Raw genomic sequence first — 11,580 nt, forward strand, 5'->3', positions numbered from 1 at the left:
AAAAATAAGTCCTTCAAAACTGGGACTCAGGGCTAAACAAACATAAACTTGCTCTAGAGGGAGGTCTTGGCTATAGCAAGTTTATATTTGTTTAGCCTTAAACCTCACAGTTTTGAAGGACTTATTTTCCCTATGAAGGCCTTTTATTTTTTCACACCACTTGAAATGTTAGGGGTAGGGTAACATATTACTATAATTTTTGTCAGTACATTCAACTGTGTCAAGTTTTATACCACTATTTTACTAGTGAAATACTGAACATAAAGACACAAAAAGCATCTCAATAGCTCATACCATTGAGGAGTTATGGCTTTTTCAAGCTCAAAATTAGGCGAAAATTTCTTTTTTTCCCAAATCAATTGTCACCCTGACCCCCAACTTTCTAACCCTGTTACAAAAATAAAGAAACAGATTTATCCCATTTAATGATTTGAATATCACAAATGTACCTTTGTCACATAATTAGCATAAAAAATTAGGCACTACTCAGTAGTTTTCATGTTCATACACTCACAGGAAATTAGCAAGTCAAAATTTTTGTCACCCCAAATCGGCCATTTTCGGCTAAAATTGGACCAAAAATGAATTTTTCTCAAAGTCAGTGAAAAATAAGGGGTTTTAAGTGCCAAAATCTGAAAATATGTGACATTTTACTCCTAGAAACATTAAGCAATCAAGAATTTTGACTGTTTTCACCCCTAAATATTTTTTTCACACGCGTGTCCGCCAAATGTAAGTCAAAGCTTGATTGAATGCTGTCATACACTTTAAGAATATATCATTAGATTGATAAAATTTACTTCAAGGACTGTTATATATCAAAAATTTGAAAAATCAAATTTTTATAATTTGTCATAAAATTTGTATTATATTGTGATTTTCAAAAAATGAAAATTATGTGATATTAGAAAGACATGCTTCGTATTCAGAATGCAATTCGATACGTATGAGGTGCTTTCATGTCCCATAAAAAATACTGTCGAAACGCTCATTCCAGATCCCTTAAGACAAATGAGGCATCAAAATTTGCAAAACAAAACTGGGTTTTCCTTTTGCTATTTAAATTTTGATGCATAGATTTTGAGTTATTACCTCATAATAAAGGGAGGGGGGTAATACTTTTTGGTAGATGTTTATAAATTGCTTACTTTAAGCAGACTTGCTCATACCTTCAAAGACTTCTCCTGTTTGCATGTTGCTTATTGAGAAAATTAGTTTTACTCAAGTTTGGTTTGGGTATGGATGTCCCTTGAGAATTTGAAAGTAGACTCATCCATATCAATTTTCTAACATTACGTTTTGTTATCTGGAGAGATTTGATCATGTCTCGCCTCCTTTTTCAACCAAATCGACAGTAATAACTCTTGTAGTGAGGGATCAACATTTAACCACAAATTGCCTAAGGCAAAACTTGCTTCCTGGGAACTAAATAGTGTAAATACCACACAATCAAGGTCATTTTTATGCAACTCATTGACCCATTTGCGTTAAATACTGCCTTTAACTATAATGACATTCTTGTGATCTGGTCAACTCATTCACAGATACGAACCTCAGGAGGATATTCAATTTTTGATCAATTCTCTCCAGGTATAGCACTACTTTCGGGCTCGGTTGCTATTTAGTATACTATCCAGAGAGGCTCTGTTGCTATTTAATATACTATCCAGAGAGGTTGTGTCGCGCTCGATTGAACGCCTCGCGCTATGCACTCGCTAAGTCCGTGAGGGCCACAGACTGCGGCTATCCAGGTACCGAAACATAATGAAAAATTTGGACCCATCCCTATAATTATTAAAAGGTAAATGGGCCAAATTTAATGCAAGTTGCCACAATTTTTTAACAAATTAACCATATACTATTGGTCCAAAAAAGTAGGTCATTGATATACCAAATGGCTTAAAATGAGTCGTGTTTGCAGCACATCCCAGTATTCATTTGTAATGAGTATGGTCATTTCTACTGAATACAGCCCTAGACCAATTTTTGGAGTTCATACCCATAAAAATTGGCGAGGGTCAGTATAATTTCATACCTCAAGAGTCTGAACCTGGGGGAGGGGGGTCTGAATGGCCCTTGAAAAATGTTGGCTTATTTCTAACAGCCTATATGTGACGTGTCATGTCAAAAGGAGACACTTTTGGGCAGGATCGTAAATGGAAAAATAGCCAAAAATCTGCCCGGGTGATTTTTTCACAATTTGGGTTTGTTGTGAATTTGTGATGTTATTAATGTTTAAAATATTGTCTGATAGTTTCAGACTGGAATATAACTGACATCTTGCATTTTTTGAGACATTTTTCAAGGTAATTCCTACTCTCAACATTGTCAATAATATTTATAAAGGCCGATATCTCAATTTCCAATTTATACTTATTTTATAATACCATAACTTACGAACTCAATATCTTCGCTTAGAAATGTCCGATATCATTGGGAAAAACGGTGTTGTGGAGCAAAATATCTCAAATCAGATATGTAAAAACCTCAAAATTGATAACCTGTCCAAAAGTGTCTCCTTTTGACATGACACGTCACATATGTTCCAATTAATGCCCAGGGTGCTTAACAAAGTCATTTTGGATGGGTGCTTAACAAAGTCATTTTGGGTGGGCGCTTAGTTTTTATGTTGTTTACATAATTGCATGCAAAAAAATGGCTCAAAATATTCATCCATCATCATCAGTGTGCATGTCATATATTTCAGACCATGATCCAGACTTGCATGGGTAGTTAATATTATCACAGTTTGCTTGTTGTCAGCTGGGTGGGTGCTATATTAGGGGCATGGGTGGTCAATGGAATGAATATGGTACATACATAACAAATCTCTTGAAATAAGTAAGTTTGTCTCTATACACATTAATCATGCTATTTCCCATAGTATTTGACAATTTTAGATTATTAAATTCTCCCATCTAATTTCTATGAAAGAGACTCATCAAGAAGTGCCTTCTGCTACATGATTCTGCACAGACTGACTCTTGCCCTGACCATGCCACTGTCCCAGCACCTTGTCCAATCTTTTACAGAACAGATCCACATCTTGTTTGGTGATACCGATAGCCGCTGCTGCTGTAAGATATGCGTTTGGATAGATATCACTATGGACACCGTAATTGGGGAATGTGTGTGAACCGATGGTCTTGGAGCTACCAGGAGCAACCACTCTGCAAACAAACAGAACATGTATGGTGCATGAATGATGTAACAATACAAATTTCAAGAGTTTGAAATATACCTACATGTATTCGCCAGCGAAGTTTTACGTGTAATCCGATTATCACCATGTTAACTGGATCACGCTTTTGAGTTCGGCACCACGATTGAAATGATCGCAACACAAAGTCTATGGCATATACTACCAATTCTAAAAAGTGTGTGATCCAGTTACCAGGGAGTTATGTAACCACTTCGCTGGCGAATACGACTACACTTAGTACTGTATGTAAGGTGTGACATGTAGAGCTATGACAGATTCAAGATAGGTAAGTTAAGGCTCAAAAAGAAAGGTTTGTTTTAGAAGATCACATGCATAGTTCGTAAAAATTGAATTTTCAGTTTCTGTTTGCTTTATTCCTTTAAAGGAAACAACTTCAGCAGCAAAGCAGCAAAATGAAATAACACTTTTTCCATTTTCACCTGACACAAACTTTTTTTGCAACCACGTCTTTTTTATTGTCTATACCCAGCTTGCAATTACATGCTAACTTACCCCGACACAAATTAGGATTTATAAAGCAACTGACATTTTGATGTGCATTATTCTGCTGCAATAAGTTCTGTACTGAAATTTTCCCTTAAAAATGATCATCATTGTTGAGGATCTTCTGCCTATGGCTTTTAACTGCAGTAAACACAGCCACCTGTTTGCACTGTGCACAGCAAAATTGCTACTGCATTAGGCTATTCCAGTTGAAATCCACACCCCCAATGGAAGACATTATTAACCTCCATATGTAGATTTCAAATGGAGACACCCATTCAGGTAACCCCATTTGAAATTCACACTCCCTGTGTGGGAGATAAAAGTCATGTCTTCCATAGGGGGTGTATGGATTTCAAGCAGAATAGCCCATTTGTTGCTAAGTCTAAAAATGTAGGCAAAACATTGTCATTTATATCGCTTTTCACTCTTTATGTATTTCTCAAATCAAAATTTGCAGGTATGAGCATTTTCATACATGCCCCTGGTATGAACCTACATGTAGACAGTAACACACATGTTCATTTACTGTATTGCTCAAAGACAAAATTTAACTATCATTTTAAATTTACCTTGCACCAGAAACACATCTCTTGAACAGCATTGATCCCAGCTGAGTCACTGCCTTCCCAGAATCCTCTCCTTCCTTTGACAGTGTGATCGCCATGGAAATAGGATTATGGGCCATATTCAAGAATTTCTCTCCATGCGCCTCTGCAACTTTGGCTAGTTCAGTACCCAAGTAGCCGTACATCTCCTTGCGTTCTTTTAGAAGTTTCTTATACCCATTTACACCAAGGGACAGAAATGTTATGAATAGATCAACAGAGGGCGATGCCGATGCCCGACCAGGGAATGTCTGGCTGATTTTGTCCACAAACTGCGCATCAAAACCTGCAATAATCGATCCTCCAACTGGCACCATGAAGTTCTTATCTGTACTCTGTACAAAAGCATCAACTCGCCCAACCCTAGCTGCCTGCTGTATAAGATGCATACATTTAGAAGACTGCACACCGTACGCATTATTGATCACATGCGGGACTTCATATTTCTTACACATCTCGGCTATTTCCTCTACTTTATCAGGCACTCTTGGAGCAAAACAGGATGTCGTAGAGAACACACACAGGATATTTTCTGCTCCCAATTCCAGAATTTTCTTCTGAATCTCATCAAGATCTGTCCTTAGTTCATCCCCTTCAAGTCTGTTCTCAATGATCACTGGTTCATAACCAGCAGTTAGTATGGACTTGAAACATGTCTTTTGGTCAATTCGTGGCCAGATAATGTATTTTGCTTGAGGGCGCTTTTGTCGGAGTGCTAGAAAGCATAATACCAGGCTCATTCCAGTTGCTAGAGGGACAACAAAGCAGGCAGCTGTTGATCTCACACCTGTATATGGGATAAATATGATCACTAAATCAGTAATGTGTAACAAGACCAAAGCAGTGTTTGGGGTTTGACTACATATGAAGTTTGCTAATCTCAAATACAGTCCAATCTTATCCGGCCATGATGGGACCGCGCATCAGCCGGATACATGAAACAAATTATTTTGACGATGTGTGAGATTTTACTCATTTTCCAGCTTTTTGCGTGAGATTTACTATCTAGGTGTGATATTTTACTACCTTGGCGTGAGAAAGTGACCCAATGCGTGAGACTCATGGCCAATGCGTGTGAGTTGACAGCCCTGGCCTACACACAGGTAGACTGACATTGAGTACTTACCAGTAACTCTCAAACAATCTAGAGCCATTGCATTAGTTAGTTTCATCATGATACTTGATCCAGCAGCCTTTCACCAGGCCTACACAAGTATGGGCTTTATACACACAGGTAGACACTGACAGTGAGTACTTACCAGTAACTCTCAAACAATCTAGAGCCATTGCATTAGTTAGTTTCATCATGATACTTGATCCAGCAGCCTTTCACCAGGCCTACACAAGTATGGGCCTACACACAGGTAGACACTGACAGTGAGTACTCACCAGTAACTCTCAAACAATCTAGAGCCATTGCATTAGTTAGTTTCATCATGATACTTGATCCAGCAGCCTTTCACCAGGCCTACACAAGTATGGGCCTACACACAGGTAGACACTGACAGTGAGTACTCACCAGTAACTCTCAAACAATCTAGAGCCATTGCATTAGTTAGTTTCATCATGATACTTGATCCAGCAGCCTTTCACCAGGCCTACACAAGTATGGGCTTTATACACACAGGTAGACACTGACAGTGAGTACTTACCAGTAACTCTCAAACAATCTAGAGCCATTGCATTAGTTAGTTTCATCATGATACTTGATCCAGCAGCCTTTCACCAGGCCTACACAAGTATGGGCTTTATACACACAGGTAGACACTGACAGTGAGTACTCACCAGTAACTCTCAAACAATCTAGAGCCATTGCATTAGTTAGTTTCATCATGATACTTGATCCAGCAGCCTTCACCAGGCCTACACAAGTATGGGCCTACACACAGGTAGACACTGACAGTGAGTACTTACCAGTAACTCTCAAACAATCTAGTGCCATTGCATTAGTTAGTTTCATCATGATACTTGATCCAGCAGCCTTTCACCAGGCCTACACAAGTATGGGCCTACACACAGGTAGACACTGACAGTGAGTACTTACCAGTAACTCTCAAACAATCTAGAGCCTTGCATTAGTTAGTTTCATCATGATACTTGATCCAGCAGCCTTTCACCAGGCCTACACAAGTATGGGCCTACACACAGGTAGACACTGACAGTGAGTACTCACCAGTAACTCTCAAACAATCTAGAGCCATTGCATTAGTTAGTTTCATCATGATACTTGATCCAGCAGCCTTTCACCAGGCCTACACAAGTATGGGCTTTATACACACAGGTAGACACTGACAGTGAGTACTTACCAGTAACTCTCAAACAATCTAGAGCCATTGCATTAGTTAGTTTCATCATGATACTTGATCCAGCAGCCTTTCACCAGGCCTACACAAGTATGGGCTTTATACACACAGGTAGACACTGACACTGACAGTGAGTACTTACCAGTAACTCTCAAACAATCTAGTGCCATTGCATTAGTTAGTTTCATCATGATACTTGATCCAGCAGCCTTTTACCAGGCCTACACAAGTATGGGCTTTATACACACAGGTAGACACTGACAGTGAGTACTTACCAGTAACTCTCAAACAATCTAGAGCCATTGCATTAGTTAGTTTCATCATGATACTTGATCCAGCAGCCTTGGGTTGTATAGCAGCTATATCACCAGACCTGCCGATGCCATGTCCTAACCTATAGGGAAAATCACATACACAATGTAGATATACACATTAAAGCTGTAATATCCCGGAGTACATGTAAAGGTGGTATAGGTATATGCAGCGGTCAAGGATCCTTTTTTTCAGGCTCTCCTGCAGTTCCTTAATACCCACATTTGGATCATGCTCCAGTTTTTTGTGCCTCAACCTCTGACAATTGTAGCTCTTTGGCTCAAATTTGGAAGAATTTTTTAGTTTCAAAGTCTATAATTTAGACCAATTTAAGTCACAAGACCCATCAAAAATGTTGAAATTTCAGTTCATCAAGCCCCTTTGCCCCAAATCAGTTCTTGGTTCCAAAAGTCTGGTGTGGATCCCTACCAGTTGAGTTCAATTCAGTTGAGTGCCCCCTTGGTGCAATATACAATCTTTTCCCAGCAATCAATCAAACCTATTTTTTAAAACCATAATTTAATATGTTTGCAGTAATACCTATTTGGAATCAGCCTCAGGACAATAAATTGTTGTTTGTAGTCAATTAATAAAGCAATTTTGAAATGTTATGTACAGTCTTTATCAAAATGATTGGTACCCATCAGTTTTCATTGATAATGGATGAGTCTGACACCACATAATTCAACATGACATCAAAATTATTTGTAGATTTATTTTATAACGTACATCATAAACTATATATTCTGGGCATTTCAGGAGTATCCAATGTTGTATTTGGTAAAAGCAGGTTTTTCAATAAACATCTAAATTGTTGGGTACCAATCATTTTGATCATAGGCGTAGATCCCATTTGGCCATTTCAACCTAAAAAGTGCTAAATTTTTCGCGCATTTGTACCATAACCTTATTTTGTCGCCAAAAGGTGCTGACTTCAAGAATTTTTTTCTAACCCCATTCCCCCAATGGCGAAAAGAAATCTACGCCACTGATTTTGATATAGCTTGTATTTAGCTTGTATTAAATATTACGATTATAAATCGCCCATTACACAGAACTGAAGTTGAAATAGCATGTGGGTTTTCTTTCAATTTATTTGACTTTCAAAATTATAGAAAACCTTCTTGACAGTTATGTAGGCCTATATATATATAACTAACACTGTTTCATTATAAGTAATAACAAAACAATAAAATATAAATAATAAACAAACAAAAAATAATAATAATAACAACATTAGAATGTCTTTTAATGTAATGGTATGTAATTTGGACATGATCTCTGTCTAAAATTTTGGGATCTCCAAATCTGTGAAACTTGAATTCAGAGGTAGTATGGGCATTTCATGTGTTTGTGGTTTCCCAAGTGATATATTCATCAAATGAGTGATTGAATATTTATGTTGATGTCTAAAATTAATATGAAGACAAAAACATAACAGCATAACACTGGCTGGAAATGTATGCATTGATCAATCAATCAAAATAATTTAATTGAGTTGTTGAAACTGAGTTTCGTATTATTTTGTAAATTTTAAATCTAATACTGGAACTAAAACTGGAACTGCATTTGGTATCATGAAAAACTCACCGAAAATGCCTTTTAGCTACTAAAGATGATGCAATTCTTGCTTCTCGTTCTCCAACACCACAATTTCCACCAAAATTATTGCTATCCATCGTTGCTAATTCTTGCAGTAGTAGTTCTATGGTGTCATCATCCCAGCCATCTTCTGGCCATTTCTTGTGCTCTAGCAGGATACGGATCTTATTTTCATGTGTATGGCGTGCCTCTCGTCCTTGTTGCACATAAGTGGAAGGTATTAACTTCTCACACAGCTTGTAGATTTCGTCATTCATGTTTATTTGGGGGATTCCGTCTCAAACCTGGAAACAAAAAAATGAAATACTTCTTCTTATGATACTGCACAACTTCCAATTTTGGAACCAGACGAGCAGGGAAATGGTGTTCGCATATGCATGCTTAGTCCTTGATGTTTAATATGGTCCTTTGATGAGCGTGCTGGTTGCTGTTTTGAATAATGTGGTCTGTGATACGTACTTGTTATTTCTAGCCCTGCTGGAAGATTGCATTGTTCCAATCTTTTACAGTTCTCAGCACAAATTAAAATTCTTCTCACAAACCCAATGGTTTTGCTTGCTTTTCTTGTGATCCTGTTGATCTGTGTGTTAAAATAAATGTTAGTATTTATACAGCGCCTTTCACATGTGAACATGTACCAAAGCGCTTTACATTTATTCCGCCGTCATTAGAATATGTCAGCTGCCATACAATGCCCAAGGCATGGTCATACCTTTGGGCGGCGCTCAATGGACAGTATTCATAACAGCTCCCCATTTCACACCTGGGTGGAGAGGAGTAATCGAGATAAAGTGCCTTACTCAAGGACACAACACGATGGTGTCGCCGGGCTCGAACCGCAACCTTCCGATTATGAGTCCTAGCCCGTTCCGCTCGGCCACCGTGCTCCCTATTTTAAATCTTGTTGTAATGTCAACTCCCTAGTACTAGCTGTGTGTCATGAAATGACATTTTGTTGCGACATTTTTTGTGTTCAAATTTAGTGATGCACGCCCGTATATGTTCGAAATGCAGATATCGTAAAAGAAAGTTAATCATCTCAGCCAGTGAGCGTTAAATCAGCACTCAAAATTTTACCAATTTTCAAGAAAAAGCACCCAAAAAGCGCCCAAATTGGCCATAATTGGGCGCTTTAAAGGCACTTTTCCCAAAAATTTTGAAGAACCCCCAGGAACTCAGTCCTCAATGATAGTCAGTCATTTATCTTTTGGTCGTTATATGACTGACTATCATTTGAGGGACTGCGTTGTTATAATATATCTTCCGAGGTGCAATTTCAGACAATAGCTGGGGATTAGTGGGGCAGAGGTTATCTATTGAATCCTTTCATGACCACTGAAGCATAGTCAAGTCTGCCAAGGACACTCGGCACAAATTGAAAGACCACACGACACACGACACCAATTTGGTGTTTGTTATGACACCAATTTGGTGTTTGTTATGCTCCTCAAAATTAGTACTTACGGTCTATGTCTGATGCTGGTGGTGGAATAAAGGAATTTCTTGAAACAACCTGATAAATTGGACCACAACAAGTACTGTTAGCTACTGTTACCATTTATCAGATCGTGGACTTAGTGCATGGGGGTGTGTTTGCATAGCATGCATAGACAATACATTACATGGGGGTGCACACACACACACGCCACCACACCCCCCCCCACACACCCCCCACACACACACCCACGCGCCGCGTACAGTAAATGGTAACCGTTCTATAAGTCAAATGCAGCAAACCTTTGACGAGCGCGACTACCGTGATGTTGCAAATTCGGCGCTAACAACGCGTACGGCGCACAGTTCATTCATAAATTTCCACTCCGCAACAACATATCGCCTTAGCAGCCAATCAGAGACAAGTCGTCCAACGCAGTAAATACGCGATGTATCTTAATACGCGCTCGTCAAAGGTTTACTTAGACGTTCGCTTTTCGTATCTCTTTCCTTGTTGGAAAGGTATATTAACGTTGAGGAGATAGGAACATGTACCGTCATCCGGGACCTACTCTGCCATGTTTGGCTGAGTAACGGTACATGAACACGGTCTTTTGTGCCTATGTAAATTAGTCATTGTGTAAAGCTGTGTTTATACCCATGGGTTGCTCATCATCAGACTGAATCCTTGACCGACAGAGGGTGTCAATATAGGCCTCACGTGTCGCTTTTGAAAAACAGCGATTTATGCGCATGCTCAGCAGGCAAATCGACGGCGATTTAGTACACTGATCATGCGTGCGATTCAGATTTCTGCAAAAGCGATTGAGTATAAATGCGTCTTTAGAAATGACTGGCGATTGTGTGTTCTCAAGTGGGTTTTATCATGTTAATTAGTGACCTGACACACATTTGTATTGGTTCGATCAAGCATTGATTTTTTGTACTGGATCGTTCAAGCATCTCCAACAAATTTTTCAAGTGCTAGGCTCTGGCCCTAGTGGAAGTAAAAACGGATACTATGGCCAGAGTTCTAGGGCTAGGTTTACTGCATTTTTAGTATAGCAGCAAATGTACAATGTATTTACAGCGGACATGATATCCTACTATAGACTAAAATGCCTCCTAGACTGGGATTATTTTTGGAGTTCTCAATAAGCTTACCATACGAATACGCAACCTCGTGAATGCTGAGCAGGCCGAGGAAAATAGAATGGAGCAGGTCAGAGTTTAAAGTGAGCTAAAGTGCGACGACCCGGATACGGGGAATCCCCTCCATAAATCTTACGCTCAATTTATCCTACATCGCTAAGCGATGACGATTGGTTTTTAGCCAATGTAATATAGCTTGTTGTGTTGCGTTCAAAAAGTGCGCTATTTTATTGGTCAAATACCAATCGCTTATCGCTCAGCGATGGAGTGTAAACTCAATTTCATTATGCCAGTGTTTGAAAAGATGAAACAGCTTCCTAAAAGATATTGAAATAGTGAAATCTTCAATATATTTTACTGATCACGTATTAAATTATCTATGTAATCTGTTAGAAACAATTTTAAGCAATGTGAATGTGTAATGTGATTATTTTTCTTGCAAAATGTTCAAATCATTTCAACA

General features: G+C 38.7%; 1 protein-coding gene across 2 annotated transcripts; it reads right to left on the reverse strand.

The window, feature by feature from the left end:
* Positions 1-923: 923 nt before the first annotated feature.
* LOC140155661 (O-phosphoseryl-tRNA(Sec) selenium transferase-like) lies at positions 924-11,513 on the reverse strand. Of its 2 annotated transcripts, XR_011859417.1 has the most exons (6): positions 11,130-11,513; positions 8,520-8,815; positions 6,893-7,011; positions 4,279-5,101; positions 2,539-3,170; positions 926-2,105 (listed from the first exon to the last, which is right to left on the reverse strand). XR_011859417.1 is itself a non-coding variant. In XM_072178585.1 (5 exons), the coding sequence occupies exons 2-5, from the start codon at positions 8,786-8,788 to the stop codon at positions 2,942-2,944; spliced, it is 1,440 nt and encodes a 479-aa protein (XP_072034686.1). In that variant the 5' UTR covers positions 8,789-8,815; positions 11,130-11,513; the 3' UTR covers positions 924-2,941. The 2 variants fall into 2 exon arrangements, 1 of the variants encoding a protein (XP_072034686.1); XM_072178585.1 differs by having other exon boundaries at positions 924-3,170.
* Between the last annotated feature and the right edge of the window lie 67 nt (positions 11,514-11,580).

The sequence above is a fragment of the Amphiura filiformis genome, chromosome 6 (genome assembly GCF_039555335.1).
Source record: "Amphiura filiformis chromosome 6, Afil_fr2py, whole genome shotgun sequence".
Taxonomy (NCBI): domain Eukaryota; kingdom Metazoa; phylum Echinodermata; class Ophiuroidea; order Amphilepidida; family Amphiuridae; genus Amphiura; species Amphiura filiformis.

Bases quoted from the DNA above. Each gene is read 5' to 3' on its own strand.
- LOC140155661 (XM_072178585.1), bottom strand. From the start codon at position 8,788: ATGAATGACGAAATCTACAAGCTGTGTGAGAAGTTAATACCTTCCACT. The intron at 7,012-8,519 runs GTGAGTTTTTCA...TTTTCCCTATAG, and splicing joins GTAGCTAAAAGGCATTTTCG to GTTAGGACATGGCATCGGCA. The intron at 3,171-4,278 runs GTAAATTTAAAA...GTTTGTTTGCAG, and splicing joins AGATGTGTTTCTGGTGCAAG to AGTGGTTGCTCCTGGTAGCT.